The 23,170-nt window shown below is 37.4% G+C and overlaps 1 protein-coding gene across 1 annotated transcript; it reads right to left on the bottom strand.

Annotated features, from left to right (window-relative positions):
- Positions 1 to 7,954: 7,954 nt before the first annotated feature.
- COMMD8 (COMM domain containing 8) lies at positions 7,955 to 22,937 on the bottom strand. Its single transcript, XM_044224454.1, has 5 exons — positions 22,819 to 22,937; positions 18,132 to 18,287; positions 13,854 to 14,006; positions 11,000 to 11,155; positions 7,955 to 8,885 (listed from the first exon to the last, which is right to left on the bottom strand). The coding sequence occupies exons 1-5, from the start codon at positions 22,882 to 22,884 to the stop codon at positions 8,865 to 8,867; spliced, it is 552 nt and encodes a 183-aa protein (XP_044080389.1). The 5' UTR covers positions 22,885 to 22,937; the 3' UTR covers positions 7,955 to 8,864.
- Between the last annotated feature and the right edge of the window lie 233 nt (positions 22,938 to 23,170).

Here is a 23,170-nt window from a genome sequence, read left to right as displayed (position 1 = left end):
TTTTTGGGTTAGGGTGGCTTGCTTGAAAAATTCTCTTGGCTGTCCATCATCTCTGAATAATTATTCCATTCCCCTGACTTTACCCAAGAAGACTCAATCTGAGGCAAAGATCTTTTGACAGTGATTCAGAAGGTTTGGGAAAGCAGGACACATTAGGCTAGAGTCTGGGGAATTTCAATCCTGCCAACAGGAACACCTCTCACTTAAAACCTGATGGAATTAAAAAATTAGCAAAACTTTCCAGACCAGTCTCCTGCTATTTTAGTTCACAGCACCCTGTCCTAACTAGCGAGGGCTTTCAAAAGCAGGTGCTACTTATTCACAAAAACTCATACCTTGTGTTGCCTCTCAAAATCTGTTATGCTTAACTCACCAAATATGTTGGAATATGTTAAATGTCTTTTCTCTTGTTTTTAAATTTCCTCTAATCCATTTTCTGAATTGTCTATTTACCCTCCTACCAAACAGGCATTAGATAATTCATATCCTGATTGGTATTACACAGTTCTTGTAAATAAAATAATCCCTTTGTCCCTCTTGATTTTTCAGCAGGCAGAACTTCTTTAATTGCAAAGAAACATAAAATACAACATATTAATTTTCTTTTGACATAAGCATTTGCTTTCTTACATAAACAGATAATACTTTTGTATACCGAGAGACCACCTGAGGAGCTAAATAGCCGGAATAAGTATTTCTGGAAACCAACAGAAATTTTAATGAAATGGGAAAGGTTTTAAAAATGCAAAGTAATGAAAGGTGGCCTCTTTACTTTTATAATTCCAGTTCTTATTTTATATCAATATATGCTGCATTTTCTGACTGAGACTGCTGTTCTAATGAAACTTGAGATTTTTCTGTAGCTGCTTTTAACATTTGAAACCAAACTTTCATACAGGGTGTTGGAGTGTAATCTTTCTATTAGGGATTTGATTAAAATATCCTAACTGTTTCATTAATCCCCCTTTTACATGCTACAAGTATGTGACGTTATGACTTTGCTATCTCAAAAACTGTCTGTGGACAAAATCCATGAAGCCTGTAGACTGTGATTTCTACCCATCAAAGAAGAAATAGATCTCCCTCTAAGCAGTGAATCAGCAAGAAACTGTGCAGTGTCCTGTGATTCCTGACCCTTTTACTTCTCATGGCCTTTTTTCTATTCTTATTCCTTAAGTAATCATGTATTCTTGTAAAATAAAAAATCCACTTACATGCAATCAGGTATGGACACATGAAATGCTTGTGCTCTCGATTTCGGGACCCAAGGATACTCCAGCAGTCACAGGACTGTGGTCTGCTCAGTATTTTTGTTAATAATGTGGCTTTGCTATAAAATAAGTTGCTGTTTTCTTTGCTCTGGTACTACAGGATTTTAAGTGTTTCTGCAAATGACAGAAAGAAAACATATTTGAAGGCCGGTGTCAAAAGCCATCGGCTACCCTCACAAAAGTCGTTGTGCAGCTTCTGAAATGTAGTTTATTGCTGTAAATAAGTACAATTTATGTTAGTTTGTTTACTCCTAAAACTCAAATAAAATTTTTTAATTGAAAATGCCTACATATAAAAAGCTTAGTTTGGGGGCGCCTGGGTGGCTCAGTGGGTTAGGCCGCTGCCTTCGGCTCAGGTCATGATCTCAGGGTCCTGGGATCGAGTCCCGCATCAGGCTCTCTGCTCAGCAGGGAGCCTGCTTCCCTCTCTCTCTGCCTCTCCATCTACTTGTGATTTCTGTCAGGTAAATAAATAAAATCTTTAAAAAAAAAAAAAAAAGCTTAGTTTGTACTATGTCCAAAAACATGCAAGATTTCAGGCATATCTTTTTATAATCCTTAAAAATGTTTAGAATTCTGGATCTATCATTTCAGAGTCTATTGCAAAATTTAATACAAAGTAAAATCCCTTTACTTGGAAGAACTTCTTTGCAGTATTATCCAACAACTGGGCAAAAAGTACCAGCACTTTTCCACGAGCTTATTTCTGTACCACTTTGATTTTTGGGAAAAAAAAAAAAAATCTTTAAGATAACACGCCTTACAAACATTTGGACCTATGAAGTGTTTATATATCAGAAAAAAAGAAGAAATTAAGTCTCCTTGTATTCAAAATGCTGCCTAAAATGGACTCTAATAGCATCCATTTGTGGGGTACATTATGTCAAATTTCTTTAAAAATCTGCATTGTAAATATATTAGAGTTGGGCTATTTGTCAGTCTTTCCTAATTGGAAGACCTCCAACCTCCAAACTCACTGTCTCCCCTCAGAAATCATATGTTGGCAATAAAATAATGAACAGACTAAAGGTGTGAAGTTCATATATCCATTCATTGGTGGTTGGCAGAATAGCTTTTCAATGAGAATCTAAATTCCAGGCTAAAGACAACTTTAACATCCAGTCAGCAAAGTACCTGGAATCAGCTCATCATCAACAAAGCCTCAGCCGTGTGGAGTTACCAAGGATTTTAGAGATGCCCTAACAATGGCTACTAGTTCTGGGAGACTACATTATACAATGGAAGAAATAAATGGCCATCCACTATTTTTAGGAAAGTAACATATATATGTTACATGTTTAAGATTTGCTGTAAGAATTATAGGTAATATGAAGTTAATAGAAGATAGGTATTTGTGTATCTGTGATGGAAGTAGTATCAGCTAAGGATATGGAGAAAATGGAACCCCTGTGCGCTATTGGTGGAACTCTAAAATGGTATAGTCACTATCGAAAACTGCATAGAGGTTCCTCAAAAAATTAAAAATAGAACTACCATATGATCCAGCAATCCCACTTCTAGGTATTTATCCAAAAGAACTGAAAACAGATCTTGGAGAGATACCTGCACTTCTACGTCCATTGCAGCGTTAGTCATAATGGCCAAGAAGTGCAAACAACCTGAATGTCCATTTGTGGATTAATGGACAAAGAAAATGTGGTATATACAAAAAATGGACTATTATTCAGCCCCCCAAAAAGGAAATTCTGTCATATGTTAAAACATGGATGAAACTTGAGGACATTATGGTAAGTAAAATACTCTAGTTACCAAAGGACAAATACTGCATGATTCTACTTACATGAAGTACCTAAAGTAGTCAGACTCTTGAAGAAGAAAGCACAATGGTGACTGCCAGGGGCTGGAGGATGGGGAAATGGGGAGTTACTGCTCAATGGGTAGAGCTTCACTGAGAAAAGACGAAAAAGTTCTAGAGACCTACTGTGTGCAGCAAGTTAACACTACTGTACTACACACTTAAAAATCAGAGATTTCATGCTATGTGTTTTTTGCTGTAAGTGAAAAAAAAAGAATGAGGAAAAAAAAGAAAAAGAAATACAAAGGAGTACAGCCACTTTGACAAAGTTTGGTAGTTTCTTACAAAGTTAAACTTGTCACACAATATGATCCAGCAATCACATTCCTGGGCATTACCAATTTCCTTCAATAGATGAATGGGTACACAAGCAGGCACACCTACTCAATGAAATATTATGCAAGGATAAAAGAGAAATGAGTTATCAAGCCATGAGAAGACATAGAAGAACCTTAAATGCATATTGCTAAGTGAAAGAAGCCAGTCTGAAAAGATTGCATACTGTAGGACCCTAATTATATGCCATTCTGGAAAAGGCAAAACTATAAAGACACTGAGAAAACTCACTGATTGTAGGGTTCAGAGGAAGGTAGAGGAATGAACAGGTAAAGCATGAGGAAATTTTAGGGTGTCGAACTATGCTGCAAAGTGGATTCATGACACTAGGCATTTGCCAAAACACAGAACTATTCAACAAAGAGTGAAAATTAATGTATGCAAATTTAAAAATCATTTAGAAGTCAGGCAATCCCCGGAGAAATACAGATTATGTTTTAAAAAATCTAATTTCATTACAAATGTATAAAACCACCTTCCTGAAGGGGGGTCGGTACTGAGCTAAGTAAATCTGGAAATGAGTGAAGTCTCTAAGACTAAAGGCAAAAGAACTTCATGTAATTCCTTCCAAGAAGATAAAACTATTTCCCATGGATTAACAAATCAGATACTGCCATAAATGTGTGTGTGTGTGTGTGTGTATACACACACACGGACAGTGGATGGTGGGAGTCAAGTTTCTTATGGCTGAACTATAAATTTACAGATAAGGGTAGCAGGTTAGAATGATCCATGTGTGGGTCCTGGGTGGTTCAGTGGGTTAAAGCCTCTGCCTTTAGCTCAGGTCATGATTCCAGGGTCCTGGGATCGAGCCCCGTGTCGGGCTCTCTGCTCAACAGGGAGCCTGCTTCCCTTCCCTCTCTCTCTGCCTGCCTCTCTGCCTACTTGTGATCTCTGTCTGTCAAATAAATAAATAAAATATTTTTTTAAATGATCCATGTAGTAATGGATTAGAGTTGAAGACATCAAGATGAACTCATGTGTAACTTAATATAGATACAGCTAATTACATAAAGAAATATTTATAGATATGTATACCTATCTTTGTTTACATACATATATTTGTTTACATACATATATTTCTTTGTTCTGTCAATAAAATGAACCAAGGCTTCTTGGAGAAATGGCTGATTCTAGAACCCGGCAGGAAACAGACAAAATGAGCCTGGAGCATCTCGTATTGCCAGAAAGTTAAGGAAATATAAAAAATAGATAAATACCTACCTTCAGTGACAGAGCTATGTCATTGGGACAATGGAGCCAACTGAAAACGCTCCTGATGGCCAAACCTGGAACAACTTAAATAAGTATTACTGGCTTACAACCAAAAGGATAAAATAAATATCCATGAGTCCATATTATATAAATATGGATTTAATTAATTAATTAATTAACAAATAGAAGACACAAATCTGTGGATTTACAAAAGGTTTAAATAGGTACTCTGACCTCGGGGGGGGGGGGGTGGGCACAACTTCCCATTTCTTAAATATGGGCCACACCCAGTGACTTTCTTCCAAAGAGTACGAGACAGAAAAAGGAGAAATAAAGAGTAACTTCACAGTGAGAAACCGGACAAACTATCTCAGCCAGGTGAGCAAGGTCAATGTCAAATCATAAATCCTGCTAACGGAATGTACCCTCAATATGATGTGATGCAAATGGCACTTCACCACTGTGATTTTCCTCCCCCAAACCCAGAATCCCAGTCTAAGAATGAGAAAAACATGTACGATACAGGGCTATCCTACAAAATACCTAATATTCTCCAAAACTATAAAGGTGATCAAAAACAAAGAAAGTATGAGAAATTGCCACAGCAAGAGAAGCTTAAGGACACATGACTACTAAAATATGAAATCTTAGAAAAAAGGACATTAGGTAAAAACTCAGGAAATCTGACTAAACGATGGAATTGAGTTAATAACAATGTACTAACATTCGTTAACTTCTAACAAATGTACCATACGTACATATTAATAATAGGAGAAACTGGGGCGTCGGGGTGGCTCAGTGGGTTAAGCCGCTGCCTTCGGCTCAGGTCATGATCTCGGGGTCCTGGGATCGAGTCTCGCATCGGGCTCTCCGCTCAGCGGGGAGCCTGCTTCCCTCTCTCTCTGCCTGCCTCTCTACTTGTGATCTCTGTCTGTCAAATATACAAATAAAATCTTTAAAAAAAAAAAATAATAGGAGAAACTGGATCCCATATAGTGGGGGCTATATGGGATCTTTCTGTATTACCTGTTCAATTTTTATGTAAATCTAAAATTATTCTTTAAAAGAAAAGTCTAGGGGCGCCTGGGTGGCTCAGTGGGTTAAGCCGCTGCCTTCGGCTCAGGTCATGATCTCAGGGTCCTGGGATCGAGCCCCGCATCGGGCTCTCTGCTCGGCAGGGAGCCTGCTTCATCTCTCTCTCTGCCTGCCTCTCTGCCTGCTTGTCATCTCTCTCTGTCAAATAAATAAATAAATAATCTTTAAAAAATAAATAAATAAATAAATAAAAATAAAAGAAAAGTCCATTTCTATAAGAAAAAGTAAGCCATAGATTGGGAGAAAACACCTGCAAGGCATATATATGGTAAAGACTTACCTCCGGGCTAGGAAGAACTCCCAAAACTCAACAGCAAGAAAACCACCCAATTTAGAAACTTAGATCCAAACAGACACTTCACCAAAGAAGAGCTACAGATGGCAAATAGCACATGAGAAGACAGTGAACACCATCGGTCATTACAGAAATAAATATAATTAAAACCACAAGGAGATACCACTACACACCTACTCCAGTAGCTGAAATGAAGACGGCTGACCAAACCACGTTGTTAGCAGGCAGGTGGAGGGGGTGCTCGCAGACTGTGGTATGGAATGTAAAGTGGTAAAATCACTTTGGAAACATTTCACTCCTCAAAGTATTCACTCAAAAGGAAGCACATGTCCAGACAAAAGCTCACACAGGAATGCTCAGAGGATTCTGTGTTATGTAATAGCCATAAACATTTTCAATCACCAAATTATCCTTTAACAGGTGGATAAACAAATTATGGTGAAACTCTACAACTGAATACTTGACAAGAGAAAAGAATGAACTCTTGCTAATATGCAACAACACAGATGAACTCAATACTGAAAGGAGCTGGGTCAAAAGAAAATAAATGGTATATACCATATGATTCCATTAATATTAAACTCTTGAAAGGTGTGAACGCTCTGCAAGTGACAGGAAGCACATCAGGGGTTGGTGGGGGTTGGGTACAGGAGCAGGGATCACAAAAGAATAGGAGGAAACTTCTGGGAGTGATTGCCACGTACACAATCCTAACAGAGGTGATGCTTTCTTGGCTGTCAAAACCTACCAGATTACCCGATTATACACTTTAAATATGTGAGGTTTACAGTATATTGGTGATATTTCAATACGTGGTTAAATATTCTAGTAGTGATAAATAAGGTGGTGACAAGAAGAATATGTAGAGAAAGATTTTCTGCTTTTCAAAGGAGGAAAATGGAGGGTTGAAATTCAGAAGGACCTTAAATCAGTATAGATCTTTGACACAATGCGTTTACATCCCAACAAACCCATCATATACTGAAAACCCTCTAAGTCAAAAATGCATTTAATATGCCTCACCGAATGACCATCATAGCTTAACCTACTCTACCTTAAAGGCTCAGAACACTTAGACTAGCTTATAGCTGGGCAAACTCATCTAACACAAAGCCCATTTTTAAATAAAGTGTTGAATACTTCATGTAATTTATGAAATTACAGTGAAAACCAGTGTGGTTGTCCTGGTAAAACATGGCTGTCAGTGTACCAGCTGTTTCCTTGTGACCGCCTGGGAGCTGTGGGCTTGCCGCTGCCTGATATCATAAAAGGGTGTTGTAATGCATATTGCTAGCCCAGGAAGATCATGTACAGCACATTGCTAGCCCAGGAAAAGACCAAAACACAAAATGTGTAAAAAAAAAAAAAAAAATCAAAATTCGAAGTATGGTTTCTGCTGAATGCAGGTTCCTTTAGCACCATAGCAAAATCAAAAAAATCCTAAATCAAACCATCGTACGCTGGTGATCATCTGTATTATTTGAAGTGCTAGGTTACAAACTGCTACCAGTCCATAACATAAGGAACCTGCACGGGGGTAAGTCAACGACTTCCCTAAGCACACTGTTTAGTCCAACTGATATTTTTTTCCATAATCAACATCTCTCAGTGAGAAAAGCGATATATTGATGAACACTGGCATATGCTCCTCATCTAATCCCAAACCTGTAAGAGACAGTCCCCAGACCGCAGACTGGCATTAGTCTACCGACACCTTTCGAGTAGCATGGCCTTGGTAACATGCTTTTTTTTTTTTTTTAACCCCTCAAGCCCATCTTCATCTCTATGATGAGAAACAGTAAAAACTGTTCTAAACACCTCAAACAGTCTGATGCTCTTCAGAGCAATTAAGCTTGCAAACAGCGGACACCAATGAATTATGGGTCACTGCATTATGCAGAAAGTCTTTTGAAATAAAGCAATATGTGAAAGTAAAATGACATTTTTTATTTGTTCAGAATGCCTGTTTTTAAAGTTAACTGCAATTAAAAATGGTTTGTTTTCCAGTGAAGTTAACACCCAAAACTATTAACTTCAGTATTAAAAGTCTATCACAAAAATGGACCTATGTTTAATCTTGGCTGACATCTGGATAGCTATATATACACTATACAACGACATCCATTCTTTTTATTAAAGCATACCCTCCTATCAGACACAGAAATGCAGGAGTAACAGTGTTACTTTCATTATTTCCCACTCGGGTAAAAGATTTTAATCTCTGGAATTCATAAACTCATTGTTGATGCAAATTTAATTATTTTTTTCTTGTTCATGTCTGAAGAGAAGCTTCTTTCTCTACGAAATTTTACATTTTATAATCTTTCCTTTGAAATAGAAGAAAGATACGGAATCTCCTGAGTTATAGATGCAGCTTATACATTCTTTCAAAGTTATTTTTAAAATATTACAAATTAATCATATATATCCATAATACACATCCTTGCTATTCATATATTCCTTTAAGCAACATTCAAGTAGATTTGTGCTTTGTACGTTTACATTACTTTACAGTCTATTTTTAGCTTTCAATAAAACTGTATATCTATAAAGATTTCTCAAATATTTAATAAACGAGGCAAAACAGCCATTATGAAAATATAAACTGCTATCACAGCTTTTTCATCTCTCGTTTTTTATGCATTTCCTGTCAACCATGTCATTTCCTGTTCTTTAGGGAAGCGGATACATTTTTATCTCTGTAATCCCAACACTGCTGCTTTCTCAGCACAGCAAAACAGTCAGTATAGCGCAGGTGCTCTGAACACACAGTATTCACTCGGTCGCATCTGGGGTAGCAGTAGAATCTGATAGTGTTGGTATCCACCATTTCCAGTTATTTCAACTGCAGGACCACCTTAAAACACAAAGTTGGGGGGGAAGGGGATCAGGTTATTCCAGAATGATGCCCACGTCTGCTTAATGAAATGTTCTGAAATTTCTGAGAGCTAGACAAGAGATAACAAGCAAGTACAATGCACAGTAACTGATGATGCAGGCCTGCCAGGATCCACGGCTCAGACTCAACTAACATTCGAATGAGTCTCTACCACACACACGCTCAGACATTGAGCCCCATCCAGAAGCAAGCCAGGCTACCCGTGTGGCTACAAGGCATGTGGACTAGTCACCATGGCACTAAAATGACTGAGTAACTGCAGACGGAAGCTGAATATACCAGGGTTTCAGAAAGGTAGGCTGGGGGGGCACCTGGGTGGCTCAGTGGGTTGAGCCTCTGCCTTTGGCTCAGGACGTGACATCAAGGTCCTGGGTCCTCTAAGTACAGGAGACAAAATATGGCTTGTAGTTACGACAAGATCACGTAAAAGCCAATGAATGACTGAAGATTTTATATATACAAAGGGTTGACTAAATAAAACTGCTGCTGTCAGAAAGAAAGAAAAATAGCTCTCTGTATACATGTGTTTCTTTCATAATCACTCAGCACTGGGCACCCAGGTGGCTCAGTCTGTTAAGTGTCTGCCTTCAGCTCAGGTCACGACCCCAGAGTCCTGGGATTAAGTCCTGGACTGGGCTCCCTGCTCAATGGGGAGTCTGCTTCTCCCTCTCCCACTTCCCCTGTTGTACACACTCTCTGTCAATAAATAAATAAAATCTTTAAAAAAAAAAAAAAAGATTGCTCAGCATCTTCTCTAGTGATCTGCTCCCCAGTGATCAATGTCAGATATTCTAACCAACTTCTCTTGCCCTGCACAACCTTCTTAGCCATACATTTTTTTTTTTTTTTTTTTTTAATGCAAGACTTAAACTCAAAACCCTGAGATCAAGACCTGAGCTTAGATCAAGTGTCAGATGTTTAAGTGACTCAGTTACCTGGGCACCCTGGTTCTACTTTTTTTTTTTTTTTTAAAGATTTATTTATTTATGTATTTATTTTGAGGGACAGAGTGTGAGAGCATGAGCAGGGTAAAGGGAAGAGGGATAGGGAGAAGCACACTCTCCGTTGAGCAGGGAGCCTGATGTGGGGCTTGATCCCAGGACTCCAGGATCATGACCTGACCTGAAGGCAGACGCTTAACCAACTGAGCCACTCTCAGGTGCCCAATGCTGAGCAATCATGAAAGGAACACACATGTACAGAGAGAGTTATTTTTATTTTTTTCTGACAGCAGCAGTTTCTACTGTTTAAATATGATTTTTCTGATTAAAGAAACACTGAGAAAGGTTCCTGTTATTTAGTCAATCCTTTGTATGTGTAAAGTCTTTAGTCACTCATTAGTTTTACTTGATTTTGTCCTAACTACAAGCCACATTTTGTCTTCCCTACTTAGAAGATTATAAAAGCAATTCTCTTTGGGCCGTTAAAACTTACTAAAAAAGATTTTATTTATTTATTTGACGGAAAGAGAGCACAAGCAGGGGGAGCTGCAGAGGGGGAAGCAGGCTTCCCACTGAGCACCGAGCCTGATGCAGGGCTCAATCCCAGATACCTGGGATCGTGATCCAAGCCGAAGGCAGATGTTCAACCAACTGAGCCACCCAGGCATCCCTTACTTGTGCATTTAAATAAGATACTCTTTTCTTTAAAATCATGACTACTCATAATAATCATAAAAACACTTCAGGATCAACTAATTTCACAGCCCCAAGGTAAAAATTTTATTTTAATCATTAATAAGCACCAAGGCAAATAAAAAAAAAAATAGAGCTGTTAGAACACCACCATTATTCAATCAAAAATAACTACTTGATAAATTACGCTCAAAACTAAGTAGTTATAATTATAAATTATAATATCTAAAACTAGAGATACAGAATATATCAACAAGGTATTTTCTCTGCTTAACACATCAGGAATAAAAGATATATAAAAAGTCAATTATGAGCTTTTCTTCGATTGTTCAAAGAGTATCAATCAAACAAGATATTTGTTTGATTTTTATCGAACATATCGATTTTTATCAATTTTTTTGAATAATTTAAAACACACAACAAAATTAAAACAAATACCTTATTAGCTGCTTCCAAGGAATTTATTAGATTCTGCAGCTCTTCTTTACTCATTTCAACAGAATATGGTTTGACTTCGCCATTTTCTTTTATGTCTAGATGAAGGTTTAAAAGCGGCATTTGTAAAGTAGCAATCTTGTCACTAGACAGTGCAAGCTGTTTAAAATGAAGAAAACAGTAATTAAAAGTAGTAAAAAAGACTACATTAAATAGGCATCAGAGCTTATTAACAATACATTTTAAGAAAAGAATACTGGGGGCGCCTGGTGGCTCAGAGGGTTAGAGCCTCTGCCTTCGGCTCAGGTCATGATCTCAGGTCCTGGGATCGAGCCCCGCAACCGGCTCTCTGCCTGTCTCTGCTTACTTGTGATCTCTGTCTGTCAAATAAATAAAAAAAATCTTTAAAAAAGAAAAGAAAAGAATACTTCTGTTTGCTGTCAAGTACAGGAAAAGGTAGAAGAAATAAAGAAACCCATGCCAAACCAACACAAATATAAAGAACGGACAGAGAAAGGATGATGAGAGAGGAAGACAACTAAGGAAAGGAAAACCAGGCAATTTGTAGTAGAAGCGGAAATCCAAAGCACAGTTATGGGTGGGAAGGAAGTGCTGAATGGACCCAGTGCGTCAGAAAACCGAGAATTCTTAAACTTGAAGAAGTGTGGAGATACCAAGAGGATGAAAGTCCATGAACAAAGATAAAACTAAAAACACTGGTAAACCTTGTGCAATGAAGATACTTAATTTAAAATCAGCCAATTTTCTGCTAAACTTGCTAAATATGTTATCAAGATACCATTTTTAATTACAGCCACTCGGCAAAAACACTCAACATTTACTCCACTTCCTATTTTCTGTCTAAAGAGAATCCTAGAGGAAACGAAAGAACCAAGTATTTATGATACTAATACTTTTTGAAACAAACACGATAGCTTCATTGGCATATGGCAAAGGGAAAGTCAATTTTCCTGGGATCTGAGGTAAAAAGCCACAATACCTGAATCTTCAAAGTGCTACCACTTGAAAAAATTTACTTGTACCTTCACTACCTGATAACGAACTACACTTCCCTAACAAACGTCCTAAGAGTGCGCACACTACAGAATCGAATCCTTACATACCTACTTCATTCTCTCTTCAAAAACCAGGACTCCTAATATCTGAGGTTTGAAGTACCACAGATGGTCTACCCTATAGATAATCTTCCTTCTCAGTGTGTCCAGTAAGTGCTTTCTCAGTTTATGCTTGAATACGACCAATGGTGAACATGCTACCTCAAGAAGTGGTTAAAAAAAATCTTCAGATACTCACAGCTGTAAAAAAAGTTCTCCTTAAACTGAAGGTGAACTCATCTTATTGGAAACCATATACCTTAGGCCTTAGTGTCTGAAGCCACACAGCATGTATCAACTCCTCATCTACAGAGATAACCTTTAGTCCTTCAAAGATAAGTGTAATTTTTCCACTAAAGTTTCTCTTTTCTGGATACAGGGGCCCAAGTGTTTCAAAAAACCTTCATGTACCACGATTTTAAGTTCCTGTTCATTCTTTTTTCGTTTGGCTCCAATTTGTTTAAGTATCTCTAACTTTGGCAGCCAAAAATAAAAGTATTACTAAATTAAATTAACTAAAAAGACTTAATGAATGAAAACAATTAGAACTACCCATTGCTTCAAACACTACATTTCTACCAACAGAAGACTGAATCATTATACTGCTGACTCAGGCCACATTTGGCAAATCAAAACAACTAAATATTTTTCAGACAAATTACTTTTGGCATATCTCTCATATTCTTTTATATTAAATTGGTTTTCCTTAAATAAAAATCCTCTACCTAGGTTATCTCTGCTCAGTTTATTTTGCTTCATGTGGTCCATCACTGTAATTTGCTATAAAATAATTTTCAACTTTGATTGTATTATATTAATATTTAACATATCTCAGATTTGATAAGCATAATATTCATGAAAGAATATTTGTTGAAGAAGTTTGGGCCAAAACCAGAATCACAGAGACCTCCTTCCTGGCTAACACAAATTCACCTGTTTTTGTTATTCATCCAGCTATGACGCATTTAACTCTGTGATTTGTCCACATTTTTCTCCACTATATCCTCAAAGACAATATGAGGCACTTATCATGCTGAAATGAAGAAAGACAATGTGTTTCAACACTACCTCCTCATCTAGATCCAGGTAACCTATATAGCATGGAAAGTTGGTCTGAAATTGTTCCTTATGAATCCTACAGACCATGAGTCTCTTTTCAAAATATTTGTCAATGGGACGCCTGGGTGGCTCAGTTGGTTAAGCAGCTGCCTTCAGCTCAGGTCATGATTCCAGCGTCCTGGGATCGAGTCCCACATTGGGCTCTTTGCCTTTGCCTGCCATTCTGTCTGCCTGTGCTTGCTCTCTCTCCCTCTCCCTCTCCCTCTCTCTAATAAATAAATAAAATCTTTAAAAAAAAAAATGAAATCATTAAAAAAAAAAAAAAATATTTGTCAAGTGCTCTTTTAACAGCACATTATATATTTTCCCCCTGGAGGCAGAATCGCATTTACAGGAAGACTATAAAGTCTAGACAGTTCTAGCCAAAAACAGATGTTGAATACATACTACTCCACTACTCAAGACATTTAATGATTCACAGCTCTAGTAAATTAAGTTTATTACCAATGTAATGTTTTTACTTATTATATGGATGTTTATACTGTATTAAGGTAAAGTAAAAATGTAATTTTTGGACAATGTTTTCTTAAAATAATAGAAATTTTAGATGTATATTATGAAAAAGAATAAACATTTCTATTAAAATTAGGTAAAAAGCATCATGCCCATAAACAGATTCTCACCTTTAACTGCCAATCAAAATCCTGTAGCTGTGCAGAAGAAATATCAACTATTTCTTCTAACAGAGCCTGCTTGATTTCATCTTTCCTACTTTTTAAGCATTTCATGACAGCTTGTTGATGAAATGAATTCAACTGATTCAACTGCTGAAATATCTACGAAAATAAAAATAAACAGAAAATAAGTGAGTGTCTTTTTGTTTAAAATGTAAGCACAGCTCCTCTCCCCTTTCATAAAATCTTTTAAATAAGTTTTTAAAAAATGTATATATATATATATGTTTTTATCTCTGTGAAAAGAATAAGATGAGAATGAATAACTAACAGACAAGCAATTTTAACAAATTTTTGTAAAACAGAAATGAAAAGGACTGACTGATGAAGTAGCACAGAAGCAAAGACCACTAAAGCTGATAGAGATATTTTAATATCAGACAAGGTAGCCTTTAAGGCAAAAAGTGTTATGAGAAATAAATAATGTCCCAAGGGCCATTCAATAGAAAGAACAATCATAAATTTATGTGCACCTAATAACAAAGCTTCAAAATATATAAAGCAACACAACTTGGCAGAACTAAAAGGAGAAATGGATAAATCTACCTTCGTAATTAGAATGTTAACACATCTCCCAGTAACTGACAAAAAAAGACAAAAAAAATCGGTAAAGATAAAAAACTTAAAAACACTATCTTTCTTAAACTTAACTGACATATAGAACATTGTGTTCAATAACTACATTATACATATTATTTCAAAAGTATAGGGAACATTCACCAAAATGAACCATATGATGAGGCATGTAGCTAATCACAAGATTTCAAAGGACTGCAATCAAATTATTTATGTTTTTTTCACCACAGTGTAATTAAATCATAACTGATAAAAAAAATTCCAAATACCTGAAAATTATGCAACACAGTAAACAGTACTATGAAAGAAATAAAAATCAATCTTACATAAACTCTTCCAGAGAATAAGAGAAAAAATACTTCCTAATTCATTTTATTAGACCAGAATAAAACCTGACATCCTGACAAGGACATTACAGAAAAGAAAAACTATGGGCCAATATTGAAAAAAAAAAAAAACAGATACAAAAATCCTAAATAAAATAATGGCAAAACAAATTTAGAGATCATAAAAAGATAATACATCATGACCAAGTGGCATTTATTCTGGCAATGCAAGGTTAGTTTAGCTTTTAAAAATCCAATGAAAGACACCACCTCAACAAAATAAAGGAAAAAAAAATAACAAATTTAGAGAAAAAGCATTTAAATAAAATTCAATACCTATCAATGGCAACAATCTCAGCAAAGTAGGAACTGTAGGAAACTTCTTTAATCTAATAGCTGATATCTAGAAAATCATACAACTAACATAATAAATAATAAAATAGTGAATACATTCTCCCTAAGGTCAGGAATAAAACTGCTTTTTCTTTGTTTTTCAACATTGTTTTAAAGATGTTAGCCAGTGCAATAAGGTAAGGGAAAAAACATATTAAAATGTAAAAAATGTAAAATGTAAAAAAGAAAATAACTGAATGTAAAAAAGAAAATAACTCATACCAAGAAAATTTAAACCAAAAATTTTTTGAAATTTTTACCACTTTTTAATGGTATACCAAAAAAAAATTTTTAAGTTTTAGAAGCCATTAAATAATAAAATTTTTAAAAACTGTTAATCATGGGGTAAAGATATAAAAATTGACGGTGTTTCTACATAATAGCAATAAACAACTGGAGAACAAAATTTAAAAACATCAAAAATATCAATTACTTGGAAATAAATCTAACAATATATTTGTAAGATCTCTATACTAAAAGCTACAAAATGTTAGAGAAATTGAAGTAATCCAAATTAATGGAATGTTATACCATGTTCATGGATTGGGAGTATTAATATTAAGCTGTAAATTCTTCCCAAAATGATCTAGAGATTCAGTGCAATCCCATGCTAGGAACTTAATTATGTCACTCCAAAATTTCTACATTGCAATCCTAACCTTCACTGTGATATTTAAAGATGGGGCCTCTGAGAAATAGTTTAATAGGTCATAAGGGTGGGAGTTAGTGATGATAGGATTAGTACCCCTATAGAAAGAGGAGAACATGCTTCTGTCCCTCCCCCCACCAATGTGAGAAACAAAACAAGCAAGTAGTCTGCAGCCAGGAAAAGGGCTCTCAACTGGGCATCAAATCAGTCAGCACCTTTATCTTGGACTCAACAGCCTCGAGTATTGTGAGAAATAAATTCTTGTTGTTTAAGCCACCCAGTCTATAATATTTTGGTATGGCAACCCAGCAGGTTTTTTGGTTGAAATTGACAAGATGGTTTTAAAATGTACATGAAAATACAGAAAAGCCAGAAGAGCCAAAGCAATCTTGGAGAAACATGAAGTTGAAGGTCTTCTACTACCAGATACAAGACTTTATGTAACACAGCTTTAATTCTACAGTAATTAAGACAGTATAGTACTGAGAAATATACAGAAATAAGCAAATGGAGCAGAATAAAGAGTCCAGATACAGGGGTGCCTATATGTAAGTATGTGAGTGTGTGTGTGTGTGTGTGTGTGTGTATCTATATATACATGTATATTCACTGTATGTATATATGTGGGTATATATATATTATATGTATGTATATGTGTGTATACGTATACATGTATATATGTGTGTATATACATGTATACATGTATATGTGTATGTATATATGTATATATACACATGTATATATATATATATGTATATATACACATATACATACAGTGACCTGATTTACAACAAAGGTTGCTCAGAAACTCTGTGGGAGCAAGGACAGTCATTTCAATAAATAGTACTGTGTCAACTGGCTACTGATGTGAAAAAATGTGAACTTGACCCTTACTCCACACACAAGTATTAACTCAAAATGCATCAGTAACATAAATGTGAGAGCTTCTACAGGAAAACTAACACACACACCTTCATGACTTTGGCACAAATACTTCTTAAACAGGACCTTAATAGCACTAAGCACCAAAATAAATACTGACAAAGCTGGACTATTAAAATTCAGAACTTCTCTTCACAGAAAGACACCATTAAGAGTGAAAAGGCAAGCCACATAATGGGATTAGATACTTAAATAAATCTAACAAAGAACTCCCACCCAGAATATCATCCAAATCAAATGAACATACATAACTACATTTTTTTAAGAGTAGGCAACCTATACAAACATGTCAAAATAATTTTTGACCAAGGTACAAAAGCAATTCAATAAAAGGATACTCTATGACCTATAATTTCATGTCAAGATGTCTAGCCAAGAAAAGTTGGCAAATATGTGGATAAGGAGACATGTACAAAATGTCTATAGAAGTACTATGCATTGAAGAGGTAATGATCTAAGAGTTCATCAGGAGGGGGCCAGAAAAATAAGTCCTGCTAATTCCTATCATCAAATACTATAAGAGTTAAAATACATGAACCAGATCTACATTTACCAACACTGATAAGTCTAAAAAACAACATTTCATAAAAAAATTACAAAGGGATACATGTTATCAATTATAAGTTACATGGCTAAACAGCTCAAATAATTGTACATATTGCTTACAATGCAAATATTCATACAATATAGAATACAGAACATGTACACCAACTTCACAAGTGGTAAAGGGGAAGAGTGCCATGCCCAGGTGGTATTTAGGTTTATCTGTAATGCCTTGTTTCTAAAACAAACAAACCTGTAAGGCATAAAGATGTTAACAACTGTTTAATTGTGATAATGGGAGTGTAGGTGTCAGTTATGTAACTTTTAGGTTTTTTTCTACATGATTTAAATGTTGTCACAATTTTAAGAACACAAACAACCAGAACTATAAAAAAAAAAACAAAAGTACTTCCACAATCAGATTTGCCTATTCACAATTATAAGGTTTCTTGTTGTAATGTAATATATAATTACTGGTGGCACCTGGGGATCTCACTCAGTTTAAGTATCTGCCTTCAGCTCTGGTCATGATCCCATGGTCCTGGGATCAAGCTACCTGCTCAACCAGCAGTCTGCTTCTCCCTCTCCCTCTACCCTTTTCCTCCTCCACCCCCATTCCACTCCTGATCTCTCATGTTCTCTCTCTTGCTCAAATAAATCAATAAAATTTTTTTTAAAAGGTATAAATATACACTTACTGATGATGACTCTTGTATAATATAGTGCCTTCAAGACCAGTTTAGAAAAACCTGAAAACTATTATTTATTACAAGGTATAGAAAATTGGAGTGAAGTTACCTCTTCATCAGATAAATTTTTACCAACTACAGCTTTGAAAAATTTGGTAATATCTTCTAGAACATTCTTCCATTCTGCTACATCCCAAAAACTGTGATAATCCTGATGGAGAGGATAAGCTCGGCCACAAATGCCATCAATTATTTTGTGAAGCAGCTAGAGAGAAAAAGAAATAAATGAATTACTAGTAAACTTATAAAAAAGATTTATCTTCCTTGTAGGAAACAAATACAGTTGGGACAAGCTCATGTTATCTGCAAAGCAGCTTGAGGTTGAAATATAACTATTTTTAACATTATCTTAATTAAAAATTAAGGCTCCAATAAAAATCACAGACTTTCTATAATCTTGTCCACCTTCAGAGGCTAAAATAATTTCATAGATACACTGTTATTTCCCCAATATTCATGAAAGAAAATGGCGAATATAAAGGTTTCAGCTTGGTATTAGACATTGTATTTATACCAATAATCTAAAAAAAAGTATGACTTTCAGTCTGAAGTTTTTTTTAGCATAGATCAATAAACGTCATTTCCCTTTACCTCCATTTTTACAGCATCCATACTCACTTCTTTTGGTCTATTTCAAGACAGTGGTCAGTACCTTTCTTTTTCTTTTTTACATTCTTTTATCTCTACACTACCGTAGCATCAGCAATGGAAATCCTAACATATATATAACTGAACATAGTTATTAACACTGAATTTTGGAATAAAACTGTCTAGTTTGAATCCTAGTTTCACCACTTAACTAGTTTGATCAAGTTATTTACATGTTCTGTGCCTGTTTCCTCACGTATAAAATGAGAATATCACCTACCCCCATTATGTTGTAAGGATTAAATGAGTACATGCAAATCATTCGGCACATTCCTGGCGTGTATAGAATACTTAAACATTTTGCCAGCCATTGCCATATTTCTTCTTATTATTATTATAACTATTACCACTACTACTACTACTGGTATCATGTTCCATGTCTTTAACATATATTAACTGAGCACCTACTATGCCAGCACTATTCTAGATAAATGATTGATATGGTTTTCTTTTCTAGGGGATATTTGTGTCTTATAAAAGAGTATCTGAACCCAAATAATTTGGAAATAATTTAAACAACAAGTCTTATAACTCTTTTCCCCTGAACCACATTCTACTCCATTTTAAGCAATAACTCTTTCTATATAACACCACAGATATCAGAATAGAAATGAGAAACTAGTAACCCACTTCTGAGTGATGGCTAAGGCACTATATGAGCAGATTTTTTAAATACCATAAATCAATGAACATTCTTAATTTGAAATTCAGTCAAAATTCTCTATACATACCCCATGTTATCCTAAGAACTAAAGCAAAACCCAGAACTCTAACTAAAAAATAAAAGTGCTATCTTTTTGGAATACAAATGTCTTTACTCATTCATTCATTCACTTATATATGTTTGTACTCATATATACAAATATGTAATGAGCACTTTATTCAACTGTTAGACAAGTTAATAGAGATACCAAGCAAGAACAGCCATTAATAACTATCATTTACGGAGCCCTGAGTACCAAGCACTGTGCTCATCCTTACAACCCCATGAGGTAAGTGCTGTCATTTTACAAATGAGAAACTGCGGATAAACAAAAGTAAGGTTCTACCATAGAGTTTTAGTCCATCAGAGAAAGGCAAACATACAAATACATAAATGCAATTTAGAATGATTGGAGGTAAATTATAAGTTTATAGAAGCTACAAAAGAGCAGAGAGAGGAAACATGGAAAGGGTTCTTTTAAAATGATGAGTCTTAAATGGAAGAGAAGGCCATTTCTAGTCCCAAGCAACAGCATATGCATAGAATGGAAATGTAAAATCACTTGTTCAATTTGAAAAAAGACAGGATACAAGACTGGAGAGGTGAGTGGAAGCCAAATCATAAAGAGCCCTCTTTACAGCGTCCAGACTTTTTAATTATTTCCACAGGAAAGCAACCTACTCACATATTTGCCTTATTTTCCCAAAAATTTGCCAACAAGTTAGGAAAGAGAGATGGTGAGACCAAAGGCCCCCTGCCTTCAGTTTATCAGGAAGAAATCAGGGGTCCCTAAATAATTGAGGACACTCAAAATGGAGGCAGTACAGAGGTGAAAGAGACATAAAAAGGAGGCAGAACCAACCAAGGATGATACTCAGAATGTCAGGTTGAGTGGCTGGGTGAATGGTGGTGCCCCAAACCAAAAATGAAAAATGAAGCTATAACCAGAGGAAGAGTAGTTGGGGGGGGGGGGGGGGGCGAGGAGTTCAGCCCAGAACACACTGAATTTGAGATACATGGGGTGTTATCTCAGCAGAAGCCTGACACTCAGGGAAGAGATCTTGGGCTGGATGCAGAGATCTAGGTGTCATCAACCTACACGGTGGGAAAGGTTATGGACCTTATCGAAGAAGTAGGTAGAAAGAAGACAAGGGCAGAAGGCTAACACAAAGGCTCACAGTCAACAGATCTGAACACACGTTCCACCTTTGCCACTTACTAGTTTGACAACCTCGGGCCCATTACTCCAACTCTCTGCTGACATTTCAGTTTCCGCACTCATAAAAACACAGAAGAGAGTTAAGACAGGTTTTTTTTTTTTTTGATCCTGTTAAGAATTAAGTTTCTTCCCTTCTATCTCCCCCACACTTTCCCACTGTAAATGGAATAGAGGAAAAAAGAAGACCTATGTGTGGGGCTTATAAAAGCCGCCTACCACATACCCCTCTATCACATTATGTAGGCAAAGCCCCCATACCCACTCTTCGCCCACTGTGACTGGATGAGAATTGGGACTTACTCAGTGGTGCCTATCTCTGACACTGAAGGCCATCCCACAAAAGCTTGGCACCCAGATAACTGCCCCCATGGTTAAGCAGATTTTAGCATGCATTAATTCCTTCCCTCGGTAAACACTGATCAAGAACCCACCTTGAGCCAAACAGAACTCTCAAGCACTGAGGATATAAAACGAAGTAACTACCCTGAAGGAGTTCAGAATAAGAGAGACCAGAGAGCAAGCCAACCAGTCAAGAAGCTGTGTGACGGGGCGCCCCGCATCGGGCTCTCTGCTCAGCAGGGAGCCTGCTTCCTCCTCTCTCTCTGCCTGCCTCTCTGCCTACTTGTGTTCTCTCTCTGTCAAATAAATGAATGAAAATCTTAAAAAAAAAAAAAAATCTGTTAAGAAGCTGTGTGATGAGACCCGCATCACTGTGGGACAAAGGGGAAGGAGTAAACATATTTACGTATTAATTACAACAGAATGAATTAGTAGGCTGACTTCTCAGGACAAACAGAAACACAGCTCCCAGAGCTAATACTGAAGCTCAATTTTGCATATATTGCTTTCTTTTAGGGACAGGCAGATTTCCTTCAGGTCTTTCCTTCTTTTCGAGGGGGAAAAACCCACTTCTCAAGTCAGATTTTCCTCTTAGAGAAACCACTGGGTTTTCTCTTCCTTTCACCAGTCACAATACTTGTTAGACATAACTACTCTCTCCACATTGGATTTTTCAAACTCAATACTGCCAATGCCTTTGGTATTGAGGCCAAACACAAAAGCATGGCATGCATAAAGACTTGAGCCAGCTGACTTCCTGCTCACCTGTCCAGTCTTAGTCTCCCTGCTCTGCTCAATCCAAATTTCAGCCTCTAAAATAATTACAGAAGGTCCTAAAACCTGTGGAGGCTGGTTTCCTTCCCCTAGACTTGTAGCTGCTATTCCTGTGCCTAGAACACTTTCCTTCTAGCTTGTCTAGTTCCTACTCATCCTTCAGAACTCAATCTAGAAATTTAGATGTTCCTTTTCTGCAAAGCTTCTCCCCGCCCCCTCAAATCCGGAGTACTCCCTGTCCCACAAGCTCACTGCTGGTTAATTCAGTGGTTTCCTTATTAGAGAACAAGCTCCACAGGGGCACAGGCTGTATCTCATTCACCATTTCATTGTACACCAGCCATATGGGCACTCAGCACAAGGCAGACTTCAGTGCAAAGCTGGCCCGACGAATGAACAAGGCTGTTTCTCCCAGATCCGCACAGTCAGGTTCCTTCTCAGGCTCAGGGTGTCAGTGTCTATGTCACCTCTTGAGGGAAAGGCTACCTTATACCACGTTACCTAAAGTAAGTGGCCCCGTTATTGGTGGCACTTACCATTTTTTTTTTTTTCTGTAGCCCTCAAGGAGGCAGGGTATGCTTTGCTAGGTCACCAGCTTGTCCCCAGCACCTAGCACTGTGCCTGGTGCAGAGAGAAAGTGAAGGTGTGTAGTGTATGAATGAATAAATTGGACAGGCTCCACGATGTAAGATTTCAAATACCATGGTGGTGACTTCGTTCCCCATCCCAGAGTCACGAGTCGCGGGCGCACTAGGGAGGGAGCTGACCAGCCGTCCCCACCCGGGTCGAGCATGGCCCGCCGCAAGTCAGGTCGGAAAAGCCCCTCGAGGGGCAGCTCCGAGCAGGGGCGCGGAGGTGCCGCTAAAAGCCTCGGCCTCCTCAGCTCTCCAGGGGAAGCAGGGGGCCGGACACCCGTCATCACACCCATTCCCGGATCCCTGCCCTGGACAAGCCTGGGTGACCCCTGCGAAGACTTCGCGAACAGACCGGGCCAGACCTGCAGGCCAGGCCATCCCAGAGCCTCGCCTGCCTCACCGCCTGCACTCTCCTCACCTGCGGGCCCAGCTCGGCTGGAAGCTTCTGCAGCTGCCACAAGGGCGTCCCCTCTTCCGGCTCCATCCCAGTACGGAGCAGAAACCTCGGTCACATGACACGGCCCGGTCGCGCCTTAGAGCTGCGGCTCACCCACGTGACTCTCTCGGGTGGGCGGGGCGGGGCGTGGAGACGCTGGAGCCCTTGTGCGCATGCGCAGAGGCACAGCCTAAAGTCCCCTTTTCCCCCGGAGTGAAGGCAAATTTGCAGATCCTCGGAGCAGTTTGGAACTTTGTTCAGAGTTCTATAGAACTTTCCCTGCACTCCGTTGAAAGCCAACTAATAAAAATAACCGTGTTTTGAGCTCAGGGCC

Source organism: Neovison vison, chromosome 11 (genome assembly GCF_020171115.1).
Source record: "Neovison vison isolate M4711 chromosome 11, ASM_NN_V1, whole genome shotgun sequence".
Lineage (NCBI taxonomy): Eukaryota > Metazoa > Chordata > Mammalia > Carnivora > Mustelidae > Neogale > Neogale vison.
The sequence above is the reverse complement of the archived record's forward strand: the minus strand, read 5'-3'. Positions and strand labels throughout refer to the sequence as shown.

What these genes read in the sequence shown, in the direction of transcription:
- COMMD8 (XM_044224454.1), bottom strand. Translation starts at nt 22,884, where the DNA reads ATGGAGCCGGAAGAGGGGACGCCCTTGTGGCAGCTGCAGAAGCTTCCA. An exon ending in CAGCCGAGCTGGGCCCGCAG is followed by an intron (nt 18,288 to 22,818) that starts GTGAGGAGAGTG and finishes TTTTCTCTCTAG; the next exon opens with CTGCTTCACAAAATAATTGA. An exon ending in ATTTTGATTGGCAGTTAAAG is followed by an intron (nt 11,156 to 13,853) that starts GTGAGAATCTGT and finishes CATTTTAAACAG; the next exon opens with CTTGCACTGTCTAGTGACAA.